At 35.9% G+C, this 20,091-nt stretch overlaps 1 protein-coding gene across 1 annotated transcript; it reads right to left on the bottom strand.

Annotated features, from left to right (window-relative positions):
* Positions 1 to 419: 419 nt before the first annotated feature.
* On the bottom strand, positions 420 to 1,579 carry LOC131615894 (universal stress protein A-like protein). Its single transcript, XM_058887078.1, has 4 exons — positions 1,236 to 1,579; positions 1,030 to 1,136; positions 827 to 939; positions 420 to 723 (listed from the first exon to the last, which is right to left on the bottom strand). Exons 1-4 carry the CDS (start codon positions 1,411 to 1,413, stop codon positions 624 to 626), a joined length of 498 nt encoding a protein of 165 aa, XP_058743061.1. The 5' UTR covers positions 1,414 to 1,579; the 3' UTR covers positions 420 to 623.
* Positions 1,580 to 20,091: the final 18,512 nt, after the last annotated feature.

Below are 20,091 nucleotides of genomic sequence, written 5' to 3' on the forward strand. Positions count from 1 at the left end.
TGTATATATAAATAATGATGTCTAAGATTGTAGTTAACTGTTTAAATAAATGATTAATAACTTTAATGGTGTTTAAAATTACAATTAATTGTTTCAATAGATGGTTTATAAAGTATAAAGATTTAATAGAAATACAGTGTAAAACAATTTTATACTTAATTTTTGTAGACGTTTGACTTTTTCTCTAAATTAAGGGTTGTGAGGCAGTAATCGACCGTATAGTGTACTATTTTATTAAGCTCAAACTTTAAGCTCAAAGTATAACACATGAATCTCGTTAACTATTTAATTTGGTATACCAAATATTCAATTTCGCAAATGCAATGGTGCTTGAGCCAGACTCAGAAATTATTAAAGATTTTTTTTTCCAAATAAAAAAAGATCAAAGGATAAGATCAACTATAAAAGAAACTTTAGAATAAAATATAATAAAAGTCCAAGTCTAATAATTATAGAAAAAACACATCACTTTCCTCATAAAAGAAAGAAACAAAATTCGCACAACCCAAAAGACACGTTGCTCATAGCAATAACAACATCCAACAGCAACTGAAGCAAAGTATTTATATTTATTTACATGAAAAAACAAAAAGAAGCAAAGATAAGATAATGATCATATATTATTAATGATCTCCTTCATCAGTTGATTTAGGCTTCTTGACAATCAAAACAGGACACTTCACATTCTGTGCACAGTGGTTGCTCACACTTCCCAGAAAAGCCCTACCATTAATCAGTAGGAAAACCAACCAAATTAATTTTACAATTCAAATATTTATATAATTCATTCTAACAAAAAAACCAAGATAACTAACTAGTAACTAACCTCTTGATGACACCATAGCCATGACTTCCCATCACCAAGATATCAACACCCAGTCTTTGAACCGCCTGGCAAATCACATCCCGAGGATCACCATTCTCTATCCTCGTCTCCACCTAAACCATACCACATATTAACTAATCAACTAATCATCCAATTAATCAACTAATTAGTTAAACCATAATTGATTAAAATACCGTACGAACATTTTGGACATCTTTACAGACTAACTTGGCTTTCTCCAAAACAGATTCAGCAACTTGTTGACTATACTTCTCCATCGTTGCCGTTATATCAGATGAGAAAAGATATCCTGAAATGAAACACACACATACATAATACACTAATTAATTAATTAAGAGATTAAAACAGATTAATCACAAATTCACAATTAATTATACGAGTTAATTACCTGTGCCGTCGAAGGCTGAGTAAACGACACGAGGAGGCTTAACGTAGATGAGAATAAGATGATCTTTCGAATTTTGAAAAATCAAATTCTTCAAGCTCCACGTCAGAGCGTAAATGCTCTCATCTCCTTCGTCAATAGCTACCATGATTCTTCTTCCCGTTTCTGTTATGCCAGCCATGAAAACTGTTTGGAAGTTCTTGTGCAAAGGAATATTCAGTATATGTGTGATTTAAAATTATGATCTTGGAAGTTCTTAGTAGTTTATTTATTTATAGTTGCTCATGTGAGTAAAAAAAATTTGGCACATAGTATTCCGGAATGGATAATGATTTATTTGTTCATAGAATATTGAATCTATTGGCGGTTTATAGCTTTGGGATTTCTGGTTTTCACTATTTCAACAAAGTGGGCCTTTGAGATTACCCTTTCAAGATGTTAAATATAAAATCTACTCTTTCAATAAACTTTACCCTTTCTGAGGAGTAGATACATATCTAAAAAGAATATTTAATTTTAATTATGCTTTTTATTTAAAAGAAATAAACGTAAAGATATCTGTGCTGAGCTGGGCAATTTTGAGATTCACAACTGGTTTCAGCCACCACTTGTCCTTGGTTTCTTGAGCTTTCAAAATTACAAACAAGCCCGCAGAATCCTATCCTCAATACATTTATTTATTTATTTATTTACTTACTATACACGTACATTATATGGTTCAAATTTGGAACTCTCTAGAGGTAATTCATATTAATAACAACTAAGAGCATGTTTTAGACATTTAAAAATAAATAGAATTTTGACGAAAATAATTGTTAACATCATGTTTTTAATCTTTTCAATACAATAAAATATATTTATGTATCCACCAAGAAGGCCTCTATTGATCGAGGTTACATCATGTTCATATTTAGGGTTGCTTCAGACATATAACTATTGATCATATCACCATCCTATTCTATTGTAGTCCCAAGTCTGGGTTACGACTTATTTCACCTCATAAAGATCACCAAACACCTTGAAAAACAGAAAAATCCAAGCACAACAACAAACAACACAATAACAATAATATACACATATAAACAAAAATAGGCTTAACCCACTTAAGGAATCTCCCCAACAGAGTCGTCAGTCTATCGTGGTAGAAAAATCGGAGATTAAACTATTGATTAACTTAACTCACATATAAAGCAAGAGTTGTCACCGATATTTATTGTTTTCAAAGGGATGGGAAAAGAGCGAATAAAACTCAAATAAGTTTTAAAACAAAACTTATAAAACAGACAAAAAAGAATACGAAGTTGATTATGCGAGGGGAAGGTATTAACACTCATCTCATTTGTGGTATTCCACGTGAATCTTTTTGAAAATTTGTGTAAAACATAAAGAGTTGTGTGTAAAAGATGGATGCGATGAGAAAAGAAAATATTTTTGGTTTTTATTTATGCTCGACAAGACGCGCATCTTGTGCCTACGTACCTGCTCAGTGCAATGGAGAAGTCAGAGCATTTGTAGTTCTGCTCACAAAAAAAAACATGATGGTTTGTCTTTAAAATGAAGAGACACTTTGTCATCTCAGAGGAGAAAACTCGACTAATCAACCTTGAACATGAAAATAAGTGGATCTTTGCATCACGAGTAAAGAAGGGCTCCAACTCGGATAGAGATCAACGAGTATGCCATCAACTCTTTCAAGAGGAAAAAACCAACACTATATCGATCAGTATCAAGGGGATAGGAGAATTACATCTCGATTATGATGATTACTCATGCCTAATTTTTAAAAAAAGATTTTAAAAAACAAAAGCCAAATGGCAAAATATTTGAATGAGGTTTATTATCAAAAATCAAAGTTATTTACAAAAAGAGTTAAATTTGAAAACAAATAAGATTTTGAAAATGAGGAAAAAGTTTTAAAAATTTAAGAAGAGGGGCAAGAGATGAAAGGACTATCCTAAAGCATAATGTAAAAGTTAAGGACAAGAACAATCTAACCAACAAAGAAGTCAACACTTAACATAAAGCCAACATGAGTATTCCTTTCCTTTAGATTCACTTCAAAGCATAGCAAATAAAACACTTGAACAAAATAGACAGGGTTTCAATATAATAATCCCATTTAAGCATTGTCTCAAGAATCTTGGTTTTGCCTCCGTTGAAATTGTCTTTGATAAGCACTCAAAGTTTTAAATCAATATAACACTTGCACATAGACAAAACAACTAGAACATACAGACTATAAAAATTCCAAGGGCCTCAGATGAATCGGTCTCATATGAAGGTTCCAAGGTCACATTCCTAATCCTAGGTCCAGAGATCCAACTCCTTGAGCAAAGAATAGTGTCCATAGTCTAAAGTTTAAAGAACCAATTTTTTAGGATTTTCTTATTATTAAGTATCTTTTAACAGACAAACAAGATAGAAGCTCAAGTGAGTAAAGAGAAAATAAGTGCTTAAGTGAGCAAAAGAAAAAACATAAATATAAAATGGCATAAAATAAAGAGTGAAAAAATAAAGTGCAGAATAGTAAATTGCATTAAAATAAAGTTAGTACAATATAAAGTTAGTACAAAAGGTTAACAATCCGATTTAGGGCAAATTTAGCGCTATGTTAAGCAATTGTAAGTGGACTTATATAGAAGTTATACCTATTGGAGGTCGGTCAATAACAATATATGTGCTTAAGAACAAGTTAAAGATATGATATAGAAGATCATCCTCCAAAAACTTGCAACACATGTAAATCAAATAAAAAATGATTAAGACAAACTCAAAGAGTTAAGAGATCATTACATCAATCAAAACTTTCTTAGTACTTAGGACAAACTGATCATCAACCCAAAGTACTCAACGTAATCTCATGATTACTTTAAAGTAGATTTGAAATGATGAAAGTTCGTTAATACTAATTAAGCCTTAATTGAACAAGATGAATCTTTAAGTCCAATTGATCAAAAGAAGAAAGGGAATGAGATGATGAGGGATAGGGACGAAGAGATCAAAGAGTTTTTCACCAAAAATAGATCACCCAAACTTCAAAACAAATAAACAAGTCAAACTATATTTTTTTGAGATTTTTCTAAATGAAAATGAAGGTGGACATAGCAAAAGAAAAATCAAATCATCAAACAAAAATTAAACAAGAATCACCATAGGTCAGGGACAATCATTGAATCATGTCAGAATTTTTTGAAGCATAAAGGTCTTTTTAAACTAATTAAAATGCATGTAAAAGGAGAAAATAGAAATGAAATAACAAAACAGAAAATAAAATTCTAAAAAAAATACACAAGGTGTAAAATAAACAAAGAGATTTTTAAGATTTTTTTGGGATTTTTTTGATTAAAAAATGAATTTTATAAAATAAAACCAATTAAAAATATAATATAAGTAATTAAAATGAATTGAATTAATGTGAGCCATCATATCTGGTCAACTCAGGTGAAGTAATTGCATCAAGAGGTCCATATCCAAAGATCCATGGTAATAGTATGGGTGAGCACGCGAAGAATCAAAATAATTATCATCTTCTCAGGTGGGGACAAGTGGTTCCGGTGACCACTTGTCACCCACTAGTTCATCGGCCCACATCCCAAGAGGAAAAGAGGAAAGGGAATAAACTAACACAAAAAACAAATATAAGCATTTTCTTTATTCTTTTGAAGAACAAAATCTCTTTCCCTCCTCTTATTAACTCACGCCTTTTCCCTTTATGTAAACTCACACAAACAATAAAGCTAAAAGAAAACAAGATAAAAGTGGCAGAGTTTTAAGAGCAGCACGACAGAGGTGATGAAGGTCACGACGACGCGCGAAGAACATGCGGCGGCACCAACGAAGGCCGACTGTGGCGCCGCCGCAGAGTGGCCAAATTCGATTTTTTTACATTAAGAGATTTGATTGTTCTCCCTTTATTCAAATTCGAAGTCCATTTTTTAAAAGAAACAAGCAATAGGCATAGATTTACAAAGGGAAGTCTTAAACCCCAAGTCCAAAATCAACAATACAACAACATAGGAAGGAAAAAGCAAAGTTAGATTCGGGCTTAGACGCGAGAGAGCAACCTTCTGGAGGAGAAATGGTGAAGAACGACAATAGTTTTGAGCTACGGCGAGACAATTCTTTGCTTTCCGACGGCAGCGGAAATGAGGTCAGGTCACGTTCTGATTCTATTTTCTTTCTTTCGTTGTGTGTTTGTATTTTGGTTCTGAATTTTGTGTCAGTCTGAATGTTAGTAAAAAATTCCCCCTGAATCTCCTAGATTGAATGTTTATATATGTTAGAATATTAGGGTTTTCTGTGTGAAAGAATTTGGGCTGAGATTGTTGCTCCTGGATTGGAATGTTCGGGAAAATTATACCATGTACCCCAACAATCATCCCTATACCCATACAAAATATTTTTTTGGACGAATTTACCCCTGTATAAATAGTTTAAAAAATTCACTTTTCATTCATTTTGCATAAAATTATAGTAAGAGTGTAGAAGAGTGCATAAACCAGACAACTAGAAAGGCAGAGATACGTTTTTTGATTGCACAACCGGACAAACCACAAGTAGGTGTTCTGATTCTTCCTATTTTGAAATTTTAGCAACCAGACAACACAAGGTTGGGTGTTTCGATTTTCACAAATTTTCAAAACACCAACCGAACAACCCATTATTGTGTATTCCGGTTTTTGCTTTCTTACAACCGGATATCCCAGCTCCCAGTTGTCCGGCTCGCGCTTTTTTTTTTAATTTATATTTTATTTATATTTTTTAGTGGTTCATAGAAGAGGAGGTTTGATGGATGTAATGTGCCGAGGAGGAAGACAACGTCGATAGGCTGATGGCGAGGGACATCAGGGAGCTGCACCGGAGGCTGACCCGCAGCACCCGGGATTTCCCGGTGGACTGAGCGATACATCTCTTTTGACTAGGTATCAGGACCCTGTTGCCCGCCATTTATGATTTGACGAGGTACGTTAGTATCTCATTTTATGTTGAATAATTTAAAATTTTATGTTGAATAATTTAAAATTATATGTACTTATATGTTATCACATATATTATAAATTGTTTTCAGGAGAGACAACCTTAAAGGTTGTTGCACATGGCAACAAATCAATAGGATGGGTTCCGCACGGTCTCCTAAGGATGATGAATGATTGCTTAGTTGACTATGGTCTATCATCTCTGCAGCATACTAGTTTGTCTAGAGTAGATACGCATCTTTTATTTGCTTTTGTTGAGAGATGACATCCTGAAACATCGTCATTTCATATGCCGTTCGGCTAGATGACCATTATGCTAGATGATGTTTCATGTCTTCTACGTATACCTATTCAGGGTGAGCTGGTTAACCCCGATAATGTTGTCACTGATTATGATGCTATCCATCTAGCTATTGAGTTGTTTGGTATTTTATTGAGTGATGTATCTAGGGAGGCTTCTTCCGTAATGAGTCCTTATTATAAGTTAGATTGGTTGAAGCAAGTATTTGAGCAACAAAGAGTTGTTGATAACTTTATCGGTGCTGCCATAACCTACATCATGTTGTTGTTAGGTTGTACTATTCTTGCCGACAAGACTTTTACTCTTGTCGAGGCAAAATATTTACCACTATTGAGAGACCTGAATGGATGCGGTAGATATTTTTGGGGGGCTGCTGCACTAGTCAATGTATACAGATATTTAGGGGATACTTCCTTCTATTCATGCAAGCAGCTTAGCGGTTATGCCACTCATCTTCATGTACAAATTATTAGTTATGATTTAGTTATTTATAATTATAATGTTACTTAATTATTTAAATTACGATTTAGTTATACTTAATTATGATTTAGTTTAATTTATAATATCAATATTTTGTTACAGTGTTGAATTCATGAGTATTTTCCAAGTGTTGGGAAGAGATGTACTTTTGGGATTTGTGGCATCGATAGTCCACTGCCTAGGGCGATGAGATGGGAATATAGGCAAGGGATGCAAAAAGTTGATGCCATTCGAGCTTTGTTAGATCAGTTAACCCCTCGTGATGTCATTTGACGGCCTTTTGAGGATCATATGCATCACCGTTTGTTTGATGACATCTGTTTTTACAAAGGTGGTTTAAAGTGGTATGGTACTGTAGTGCTATATTTACCTGACAGATGTCTGCTTCAGTTTGGATACAGATAGTACATACCGATTGCTCCTCCTAATATAGACACACTTGATGTGGATGTTGAGTGGGTTGCATATGTGCAGAGTGTGTTGCAGGTGATCTGAGCCTTAGTTGGTATCCCAAACATTTTTTCCACCATACTATATGAGACAGACGACGATTATTTGGCATGGTATTATGCGGTGTCACATCCTCATTTGATAGCACCACCACCTGATTAGGCGAGGGAGGTACCAGTTCCTGTCTATGATGAAGGACCGTCACACCAGAGGTTATATTTTATTTCTGATGAGATTCATCGTTACTTATAGCGTCATCAGGAAGATCCTGATGACAAACAGTTTGTTGAGATATTTTGGACACTCAGAGTTGCACAGGGCGAACCATTACCTAGGGAAGGACCAGTTACATATAATAATAAGTCTAATTAATGCCATGTTTTATGTTTAGCATTATGTTTTAGTTTGAGACTTCTGTATTATTATGAGACTACTATTATATTATGAGACATATTTTTTATTAAGACTTACGCTTAAAATCAATTGTTAACAAAATAGTATAATCCAACATATTTTAATCCAATATCTCATAGTCCGACATATTAAAATCCAATATCTCATAGTCTAACATATTTTGGGAGTACAGGCGTAAGATGTTGTCAATGTTGTAACCGCCCGACAAATCCTACCATCCAAGAAGTCTCATCTTTTGTGCGATATTTCTTCCAATCAGTTGTGACAGGTGGCAACGAGAATCCTTCATTCATGTTTACCTGTATATAAAATTAATATCAGAAGAAAGTCAAACAAGGATTGAATGTAACAAAGTTATGTTATTAATTACCTGAACCCAATGCTTTCCGTTTACAAATCCAATGCAGTAAATGGATGCATTAGGTGAATGTGCACTCGTCATAGGTGATCGGTCACCATTTCTACTTAATTTCGTCATACATTCGGCATAAGATCGCCATTCTTGGTAACACTTTGTGGTTGTTTTTAAGTGTTTTTCTCTAATTCATCTAATTCTAGTTATTTTATGAGCAATGTATTTTTATGTCGTTTTCATTGTCAATTAGGTGCTTTTGATCTCGTTTGGTAATGGTTTCAGGTTAGCTTCAGAGTGATGGAAGATCGCGTGGCCAAAAGATGTGAAGAAAGAAGCAAAAAGCAAGGAAAAAGCATATGGGCAGAGGCGGACACGGTCTGACCGTGCCACCTGACACGGTCGTGTCAGGTAGGGGTGGCAAAACGGGCCTTGGCTCGCGGGGCCGGCCCGCCACCCGCCAAAAAATGGCGGGTTGGGTTGGGATTTTAGGCCCGCCGCTCGCCAAAGCTCGCCCCGCAAAAACCCGCCGCCCGCCATACCCGCCCCGCCAAAGCCCGCCGCCCGCCAAAACCCGCCTCTCCTCCAAAACTCACTTTTTTTTAGTTAATTCTAGTAATTTTAATTCTTGATGGTTTATTTTATACATTTATTTATAAATATATGTAATATTTTTTTAGGTAAATTTGTTAAAAAGTTGCTTTTATAAAAAAAAATTTAAAAAAATAAGTGAAAAGTTTAATTAAAAAGTAAAAAAAGCCTATTAATCTATTAAAAAATATAAATAAAAAAAGGCGGGTAAGCCCGCCGCCCGCCAACCCGCCCTCTTGGCGGGGCGAGCATGACTTTTATGCCCATTTTACTTGGCGGGCATGCCCGCCCCGCTCGTTTTTTGGCGGGCATAAGGCGGGGCGGGCGGCGGGCGGGGCAGGCCGCCCGTTTTGCCACCCCTAGTGTCAGGCCTCAAGAAGAATTTATCTCCCAGACCAGAAGCGGACACGGTCTGCCCGTGTCAAGGGACACGGCCGTGTCAGCGGTGCGGGCAGGATTTCTAAATTTGTGTTTTTTTCCAATTTTTAAAGTCCGGGGGCAGTTTGGGCATTGTGGCTGAAATCTGAAAACCTAGAGGGATTAAAAGAAGCTTGAGAGACAAGGGAAAAGGCACTTTTGATCGTACGATAGAATTCCAGAGCAGATAAAGATAGCTTCATCAAGGTTGTGGAAGACGAAGAGATTCAACGGTGGAAACCATTGAAGATCAGAGTTCTCCTACTCTTTTGTAAATGTCTAAACTTTCTGATTTTGGTTTCTTGAATATTATGAGAGGCTAAACCCCCCCAATGCCAGGGGGGTGTCCCTGATTTGCATTGTTATGACTTTGAATATTGTTGATCTTTAATCAAGCTTTCATATTTTGCAATTTAATTGTTTAATGTTTTTAATGCTTTCTTTGTCGGCAAAACAAGATTGATCCACGGTTAACAATCTGTAGGACTACGGTTGTTAAGGTTTTTAAACAATTAAATCTTATTGTTATCACCTAGGCCTAGGGATACCGTAAGGTTATTTGAACATTCTTGATCTTTTACATCTTTGGTTTACAAACCTATGTTTCTAAGGACTTAGGCATTAGGATTGCAAACCAAAAGGTTTTCACTAAGGACTTAGGAAAACACCCTTAAGAACAAATAGTTGCATCATATGAACTTGTTAAAGAGATCTTTTTACAGAGTCATTATAAGGCTGATCATACACCTACCTTGGCATTACCTCAAATTACATCTAAAAAGTCAAAATTTTATTTCAGCTTATTTTTATTATTTCTTTTATTTAAATTTACTTATTGCATTATAACAAAACACCTATTTGCTCTTTTGTTTAATTGACTTAAATAACTTGTGTTTCCTACGCAATCCTCGTGATCGATACTTGGGGTAAAACCCATTATAACTACACCGGTGAAAATAGTACACTTGCTATTTTTCCGATCAAGTTTTTGGCGCCGTTGCCGGGGATTGCCAAAATATAAGTTTTATTTTAGTCAATTAAAATTTTATTGCTCTGCAATTAAAATTCTTTTTGCTGAAATTTTTAGTTGCTTATTTTATCTTTATTTTTATTTTTTACTTATCTACTAATCGATTTCTAATCTTGTATGCGAGGTAAGGCCTCAGCTGAACTTCTTTTTAACGCAGAACCAGAAAGACTATTGAGAGCACGACTCCGAGAAGTCAAGCGAAAAAGACTGGCATCGAAAGAAGACTCCCCTGTAGTTTCAGAATCAGAAGAAGAAGAAGTAATATCTATTCAGTCCGAGCAGTCAGATTCTGAGCCTGAAACTATGGCAGCTGATCCACCTCCTCCAGAGAGACTTTTGGGTGATTATGGAAGAGCCAATGCACCGCTTGGAAGAATGACCATTGTAAACCAACCGGTCAATGTTGCACACTTCCAACTTCATCCTTCAACTATCCGACAGTTGGAGAGCAAGCCGTTTGCAGGACGAATCAATGAAGATGCAAATAAGCATCTACAAAGATTCCTCACCACAACAACGTCATTAAAGATTGAAGGTCATTCTGAAGAAGCTAAGAGACTTGTAATGTTTCCTTTTACCTTATCTGAAGATGCGGAAGAGTGGTTTTACTCACTTCCAGCTGGAAGCATCACAACATGGCAACAGATGGAAACCACTTTCTTGAACGAATACTTCCCCGCATCAGTTTTCATCCGGAAAAGATATGATATTGTAAACTTCAAGCAGAAAGAAGGGGAATCGTTGGGGGATGCATACAAAAGGTTCAAGAGATGTTTGGTTGCATGTCCTACTCATAATATGGACCCAACCGAGCAAATGCAGACTTTCGTAAATGGTCTCCGAATTAAGACAAAACAGCTTATTGATACGGCTGCCGGTGGCTCAACTAATTTTTCAACAGCCACGGGTATCAAGAAGATCATAGAAGCTATTGCTGCTAATGAGCACATCGAGTTATATGACCGTGCAATGAGCCAACCTGAAGGTAGAATTGATTTGAAGCTTGCTGATCAGGTAGTTAAAATGGAAGACCAAATTGCAGCTGAAGTAGAAAGAAGACTGGAGAAGATGAATCTTAGTGAACAAAAGGTAGCACAAGTTGAACCAGCGAACTCAGTTGTATGTGAAATATGTAGTGGACCACATTTTGCTATGCATTGTGTGGCAACGCAGGAACAGGTGGAACAGATTCATATGTTGAGGCAAAATAATCCTTACGCCAATACTTATAATCCGGGTTGGAAAAACCATCCTAATCTCGCATGGAAGGACCAACAAGGAAACTTTCAAAAGCAAGGATCAACCCAATTTCAAACTCCAGCGCAATCACAACAACACAGACCTCCACAACAACAACTTCCATATCAACAACAATTCCAACATCATCCTCAACAATTTCAACAACAGGTACCAAAGAAAGAAGATTGGGAGATCGCTCTTGAAAAAGTGGCAACCCAAAACTCTCAGTTTCAAGAAGAGACAAGAGCCAACCTCAGGAACACCACGGCTTCAATCAAAAATCTTGAAGTTCAAATGGGTCAAATAGCACAACATCTCACTCTACAGGCACAAGGAAACTCTCCGAACGAAACTGTGAAAGATCAAAAGAATCTAGAGAAGATCAATGCTGTTACAACAAGGAGTAAAAAGGTATTAGAATCGGAAAAAGAAAAAGAAGAGATAGATGACCCTATGGTGATAGAGGTAGATTTGGAAATAAGAGAGAACCCAAGAGAGCCAGAAGTGGTGATACCACCGGTTAAACCAGCTGAAGAAAAAATTAAAAAAGGTGCTGAACCGGAAATTAAACTACCTTTCCCTTCAAGAGTAACAAAGAAGAATTCAAAAGAGAAAGACTTTAAGAAGTTCACTAAATTGTTCAAAAGGTTAGAGGTGAATCTACCTTTTTTTGAAGCACTTGAGCACATGCCTTTGTATAAGAAATTTATGAAGGAGGTGTTGGCGAAAAAGAAATCACTAGGAGGAGAACCAAAAAGTGTAATCGAGAAGTGTGGTATAGTCTCTTCAGCAAGAAAGATCCCAATTAAGAGGAAAGACCCTGGGCCGGTGGCGATACCATGCACTATCAAGAATATAGCATTTAAAAAGGTACTCCTCGATTCTGGTTCTAGTGTGAGTTTAATGCCGTTATCCATTTTCAAAAAGCTTGAATTAGAAAAGATTAATGAAAGTAAGACACAGTTAAGGTTCGCCGATCACACCGTTAAGAAATCCTATGGGGTAGCTGAAGATGTACTAGTGGAAGTTGATAAGTTTGTTTTCCCTGTTGACTTCCACATCATGGACATTCCGGAAGATGAAGAAACTCCTATCCTTCTTGGGAGACCCTTTTTGTCGACAGGCCGCTGTAATTTTGACATTGAAAAAGGGACGCTAACGCTGAAATTATTTGATGAAGAAGTAACCTTGAAGATGTTAGGAGTCAGGAAACATAGGTCAGATGTGAATGAGAAAACTTCAACTGGTATGACGAAAGGTGAACAAGAAGACAAAAATCTTAAAAATCTCCAAGAAAAAGTTTTAAGCATAGCCTCTCTGTTGGAACCAACTTATGTAGCCGCCAAAAGTCCTAAGAAAGCTAAAGAAATCGAGAAAAATGTGGGAAGCAAATTGAAGAGAAAAGTTATCCAGGCTTTTCATCTTCATGAGTTCGCGGTTGCGGAAGTGGCAAGCAACAAGGTTTGGAAAAGGAAATACCCTCCATAAAAGAGGGTAATGGACCGTCGAGCCATGCGACGTTAAACGAAGCGCTTCGTGGGAGGCAACCCACGGTTTTAATAATAAATCTTTCTGGTTGTTTGTCTTATTTTCAGGAAATAAAAGAGAGCATCTCCAGTGGAATCTAGGAAGTGATCATTGGAATGCAATACCTCTGTGAGCAACCTCTCTGAGGCTGATTCTAAAACATTGAGGACAATGTTTAGTTCAAGTGTGGGAGGGGTTCTTTGCATTTGCTTTTAGTTGTTTTCCATTTTGTTTTTGTTTGTGTGTTATGTTGACATTGTGTTATAGATTGAGTGATGGATGCCAAATGAATGATGATTGGTAGTTAGTGGATGAAAGGTGCAACCTGAACTTAATCTCTCGAGGTACTTTGGAAGTGGACATAGCCGAAAGTGTCGGACGCAACTTGAAGAACTGGACTGAGAAGGTAAGTGGTGAAATCGAGCCGGAAAGGAAAGTCACATGACATAAAGGGTGTGTTGAAGCTGCAAACTTAGCCTACATGGTGAGGAACATAAAATGCCAAACACATGTAAAGATCATCATGAGAGTGAAATCAGGTATGACTTTATCTCTCTAATTTTGCGTTTGTCCTACCGACACAGTACAATTATGAAATCACACACTGAGGCACTTGTTTGTTCTCCCCAGAGCCTTTCCGTCCTTCATTTATTTTTGCTTTATCCCTCGTTAAACCCGTTGAGCCATTCCCCCTTGTTTGTTTAAATCCACACATGTCATCCTTAACCATAATTCTATCACTTTTGTTTGACACTTGTGTAATTATTGTTTCTCTTGAACTTGTGTGAAATCGTAAGTTTGGGGTGGTGCTTAAGAAAATAAAAGGGCAAGTGTGATATGAAAAAAAAAAAGGGATAAGAAAAATGTGTAAAGCACAAGAAAAAGAAAAAAAAATAGTTTGAAACACTTGCCTAAAAAGATTTGAAAGACTCGAACGATGTTGATTACCCGGTAATTAGGTAAAAAGGAGAGTCTAAGAAGAAACCCCCTCACACAAAATCGAACACAAAGACAAGAAAAATAACATAAGTGCTAGTTCATAAACCATTTGCATATCAATCTCTTGTTTATCCTTCCTTCCACCTCAGCCCCGTTACAACCTAAAAAGTCCTCAAAAGTGTGTGAATTCTCTTTGTGTAGTGAAAGTAGGATGCATGCAAAGTCAAGGGTTGATATTGCATATCGTGATGTTGAGCGAAAAACACTCTAACCCTGAGAGACAATGTGAGAAGTGTGAAAAGTTTGCAGGTGAAATACACTCTGTTGTGAAGTGTGATGGACAACAAGGTTCGATAAGTCCGAACGCCTAATCAAGAAAGAGAAGTAAGTTGCGAAAGACATCGACTATGTTGTGGAAAAGAAAAGTTTAAGGTGACCTCTGTTTGATCTCTTGCATCACTTGAGGACAAGCAATGAGATAAGTTTGGGGTTGCAAAAACTTGATCGGAAAAATAGCAAGTGTACTATTTTCACCGGTGTAGTTATAATGGGTTTTACCCCAAGTATCGATCACGAGGATTGCGTAGGAAACACAAGTTATTTAAGTCAATTAAACAAAAGAGCAAATAGGTGTTTTGTTATAATGCAATAAGTAAATTTAAATAAAAGAAATAATAAAAATAAGCTGAAATAAAATTTTGACTTTTTAGATGTAATTTGAGGTAATGCCAAGGTAGGTGTATGATCAGCCTTATAATGACTCTGTAAAAAGGTCTCTTTAACAAGTTCATATGATGCAACTATTTGTTCTTAAGGGTGTTTTCCTAAGTCCTTAGTGAAAACCTTTTGGTTTGCAATCCTAATGCCTAAGTCCTTAGAAACATAGGTTTGTAAACCAAAGATGTAAAAGATCAAGAATGTTCAAATAACCTTACGGTATCCCTAGGCCTAGGTGATAACAATAAGATTTAATTGTTTAAAAACCTTAACAACCGTAGTCCTACAGATTGTTAACCGTGGATCAATCTTGTTTTGCCGACAAAGAAAGCATTAAAAACATTAAACAATTAAATTGCAAAATATGAAAGCTTGATTAAAGATCAACAATATTCAAAGTCATAACAATGCAAATCAGGGACACCCCCCTGGCATTGGGGGGGTTTAGCCTCTCATAATATTCAAGAAACCAAAATCAGAAAGTTTAGACATTTACAAAAGAGTAGGAGAACTCTGATCTTCAATGGTTTCCACCGTTGAATCTCTTCGTCTTCCACAACCTTGATGAAGCTATCTTTCTCTGCTCTGGAATTCTATCGTACGATCAAAAGTGCCTTTTCCCTTGTCTCTCAAGCTTCTTTTAATCCCTCTAGGTTTTCAGATTTCAGCCACAATGCCCAAACTGCCCCCGGACTTTAAAAATTGGAAAAAACCACAAATTTAGAAATCCTGCCCGCACCGCTGACACGGCCGTGTCCCTTGACACGGGCAGACCGTGTCCGCTTCTGGTCTGGGAGATAAATTCTTCTTGAGGCCTGACACGACCGTGTCAGGTGGCACGGTCAGACCGTGTCCGCCTCTGCCCATATGCTTTTTCCTTGCTTTTTGCTTCTTTCTTCACATCTTTTGGCCACGTGATCTTCCATCACTCTGAAGCTAACCTGAAACCATTACCAAACGAGATCAAAAGCACCTAATTGACAATGAAAACGACATAAAAATAAATTGCTCATAAAATAACTAGAATTAGATGAATTAGAGAAAAACACTTAAAAACAACCACAAAGTGTTACCAAGAATGGCGATCTTATGCCGAATGTATGACGAAATTAAGTAGAAATGGTGACAGATCAATAGGAAAGTAACTCAAACTAGGGTAACCTAAAGAGAAGAGAACAACGTTATACTGATTAGCTATTACATAGCCCATATCAGGTAACGTCATCCATTTATCTCGTGACTGTTGTCCTAAAGAATCTATCACCAACGATGTTCTCACTTGTGAAAGGCGTTTACTAAATAATTCCTTATATAGCTTGCACCTAGGACCTATAATTTCTTTCTCCAAATCCCGATGAACCATTGACCATCCATTTGTTTCATAACCATGCAAAGATGCAATGGCTCTATACCCATAATTTCCATCGTCTCTTACATCAACAATGTCATCAATAAATGGTCTGGTGTAATCTGAAAATTGTACAATGTATTTATCAGATTCTTTATTATTTGAGGGATAATTGTGAACATAACCTCTTTGAAGATTTTGGGAACTCGAGTGTGCTTGATCAACATACTCATATCCCGAAAGATCACAATAAACATCATATCCCCCAAACCTCTTCTCTTTCTTCTTTACCCCTCCTTTGGTTTTAATTTTTTCAGGCGGTGAACACACCTTTGTTGTAGTTGGATAAGCAATTTCACACATTTTGCTTTTTAATGCTCTTTTTCCTACAACGTCTAGTGTCCTGAACCTTTTACAAATTTCACTGATTGCATTGGTCATGTCTATTTTTGATCCATCATCTGCATCTACATCTTGATTACCTTCCATACTTAGTTTTCTCCAATGAATGTGAATAGCCTTAATTGGTATCGGATCACCACTTAATATATATATCCCTAACTCACAAGCACATGGTAACCCATATACTTTTTTTTGAGTACACCCGCACTTTTGAGTGTTTGTACCCATCATGTCAATCCTCAACCACTCTTCAGCAATCTACCTCAATGCAGCTCTTGATACTGAACCACACAAATTCGCATAAAAAGGACTAGTGTGTGCATGCTCAACTTCATAGTCTCCCAACATTTGCATAAATCACCTAAGTTGTTCTCTAACATTTGCTTAAATAAAACAAAACATATCTATTAAGATAAACAAAACATATCTATGCTCAACTTCAATGCATGGACTCTACCCTTTAAATAAAACAAAACAACTAATTATCTGTAATATTAAGATAAAGAAACGATATCGATAAAATCATATAAACATATCTATTAGTTGTGGTGTTCCCCAAATGTAACACTTGATTGATCCATGATTCGACAAATCGATGTCTATGCGAAGTCAACCATGTGTGATTCACATAATCAATAAAATATTTGGAGTCAACACATGCACCCTCAAGTTGTTTCAACCTTTTATGGTACTCCATCTCATCACTAGCCCTTATAAGTTCATACCACATTTTCTCCTCAGTTTCTCGCATATCATCCACAACATATTTTTTACACTTTGATTTCACATTTTTGTTGATGTGAAATCGGCAAAGCAAATTAGTTGTCTTTGGAAATACTGTTTCAGTAGCTTTCATCAAAGCAAGATCTCTATCAGTCAAAATTACTTGTGGACAAAAATCCTGCTTAATAAATAGTTTTTTCAACTTATCCAATACCCAACAAAAAATCTCTGTTTGCTCATATTCCATATAGGTAAATGCAACAACAAATGTTAACTTAGTTGATGTCATACCAACTATTTCCAACAACAGTTGTATGTACTTGTTTGTCTTGTATATGCAGTCCATAATCAATATAATAGGAAACATATTCAACGGCTTCGTTGATTCCGAATGAGCCCAGAAAATATCTCTCACAACTTCTGACTCGTCTTTTTTCCTGCTCCAATAAACATAACCCGATTCTTCAACCAACTTGAACAACTGTTGCATTTCTATTATGGGACCCCTTATGTATTTTTGTATCTTACTCTTATGTTTGTATATTTGCGTGATCCAAGTGACATTCTCCGGGTCACGCTCTTTCAATGACAATAATATATGTCTTGGTGGAACATGGCATTTTGTCAAATCAATAATATGTTGCTGATCATCTGCATTTAGTCGACTTACGAAAGCATGACCTTCAAATCTATCAGGTAAGCCATGGTTGTGAACTCCATATTTTACATCGATCTTCCATCCAGAACCATCTTTCGACGGTGTTGACCTAATTTTGAAAGGACAACCACATCTCTTACTAGCACTTTGAGTTTCACTATTTTTTTTTTGTATTTTCCACCTTTATCACAACCAAATATTAATTTGTCACTTCTTCCTCTCTTGCCTGTTTTGGTATCTGAACAAGTTATTATAACTGTCACTTTATTCCTGATTCCAACCTCCCTAATCCAACTTATCGCTTCTTCTCTGGTAGAATTTTTTTGACCAGTTACAAAAGCATCTGTTGTATCCACGCATGTCTGATTTAAATCGCATATCATCAAAGGAGGATCCACACCTGTGAATTAAAATTAAATAAACTTAATAATTAATAAAAAATAATAATAATAAAAAACCGAACCAGAATACCCAAAGATGGGTTATCCGGTTGCTAAAATGACAGATTTGGAACACGCGCTAATGGGATTTCCAATTGGCAAAACGTGAACCGGATATCACACAGTTGGATTATCCGGTTTTGAAAATTATACGAATCGGAATTCTGCATGTTGTGTTATCTGGTTGGCTTACGTATCAATTTCGAATTGCTCAGATAAACCGTACAAATAGTAAAAGTAAAAAAAACTAAAACTCAAATTAGAAAAAGGAAAAATTTGGAATTTTTTTAAAATTGTAGGGGTATCGGGATAACTGTTGGGGTACATAGTATAATTTTCAATGTTCAGATGAAAAAAGTGCAATTTGGCTGCAAGAAGCCCACCCGAAAATGCTTGTTCTTAGTCCAAGAAATCACATATTTTTTGTTGCAATTTGTTTCTTGGGCCTTAAATAGATGAAAACTGAACATGTTGTTTTGTTGAATTTGAGTTGTTATGAAAGAAAGTTACTGTAGTAGTAACTTGGTGAATTACTTGGCCAAAGTTTTGATTCCTTGATGCTTTGTTTGCAACTTGTGAATTTTTCCATGTTTCACTCTTCATTTCTACTTTGTGTCCAATTGTCTCAGCTGTAATTTGGATTGACAATGTTTGATATCATTTTTGCGATAGGAGCAACCAAGATGTCAGACGACAAAGGAAAACGAGATCGGCTAGAGAAACTTGGCATGGCGTGATAAAATTGGAGATTAAAGGTTGAAGATTGTCATGAAGTTTTAAAGAAGATGGTGGATTAGCAAATTGGACTGAAAAGGCTATGAAACTTGAGTAATTTATGAATTTAGGCTTAGAAACATGTTTTGGAACATCTTTTATTCTTGTAACTCTTGAAAAGTGTAAAGCCAAATGTATCATAACTTGTAAGGCTTTTTGAATAAAACTTGAACTTGAAATTTGGACTTTGAGAAAGTCTTGCAAACCTTGAATAATTATCGAACCTTGAATGAAAACCTTGTATAAAAACAATGAGTTGGATTATAGAAATTTGGTTCTAATTTAGTGTCATGAACATAATCTTGCAATTTGAATTTATTGAAAATGAGTGAAAAGAAATGACTTGTATTTTCGTCTGGAAATCTTGATTGAACTGGTTTCTAGAGTATATCACGAGCCTATGAGCCTTGAATTAAAATTCCATGAAGTCTTAAAAATTGTAACCATAGGGATGCCTTTTTGAATGCTTTTTAGATATGTCATACAAGTTAAACTCCATGTGAACCTTCTCTTGAGTGTTGTCTTGAGTTAACAACTTTTAATTTCATACAAACAGTAGACATGAACCTTTGAATCAATCTTACCATAATAAACACATATGTGGTTAAGAATTTTAAATCCAAACAACACTCTTGAATAATTAGGATCCATGGCATTGGTCACTTGAAAGAACAAACAAGGAGTCCATTTTTTGATTCAATTCTCACATCCAAATCAACCTATACTTCACACAACAAGAAGTTGAAGAGATAACAAAACTCTAATCATAAGAGAACTCTAAACTCAACATTTTGTATCATGGCTTTTGACTTGGTGATGAATGATCTCAACACAAAAATAAGAATTTTTGAAGAATCTTCTAAACCTTTTGAGGGATATTGACTTGTGGAACAAGTAGTTAGGAGAAAACCTAGCACAATGAAGAAACAATACCATCATTGAAGCATAAAAATTAGGACAGAGGCAAAAGGAATCAAGAAAGTGATCTTAATGCGATTTAAACAAAACCTACGATGCAGGATCTTAGGGTTAAAAATTAGGGTATGACAAATGCCCCTATTTTAGTTTCTTCTATTCGGAG

Source organism: Vicia villosa, linkage group LG1 (assembly GCF_029867415.1).
Source record: "Vicia villosa cultivar HV-30 ecotype Madison, WI linkage group LG1, Vvil1.0, whole genome shotgun sequence".
Taxonomy (NCBI): domain Eukaryota; kingdom Viridiplantae; phylum Streptophyta; class Magnoliopsida; order Fabales; family Fabaceae; genus Vicia; species Vicia villosa.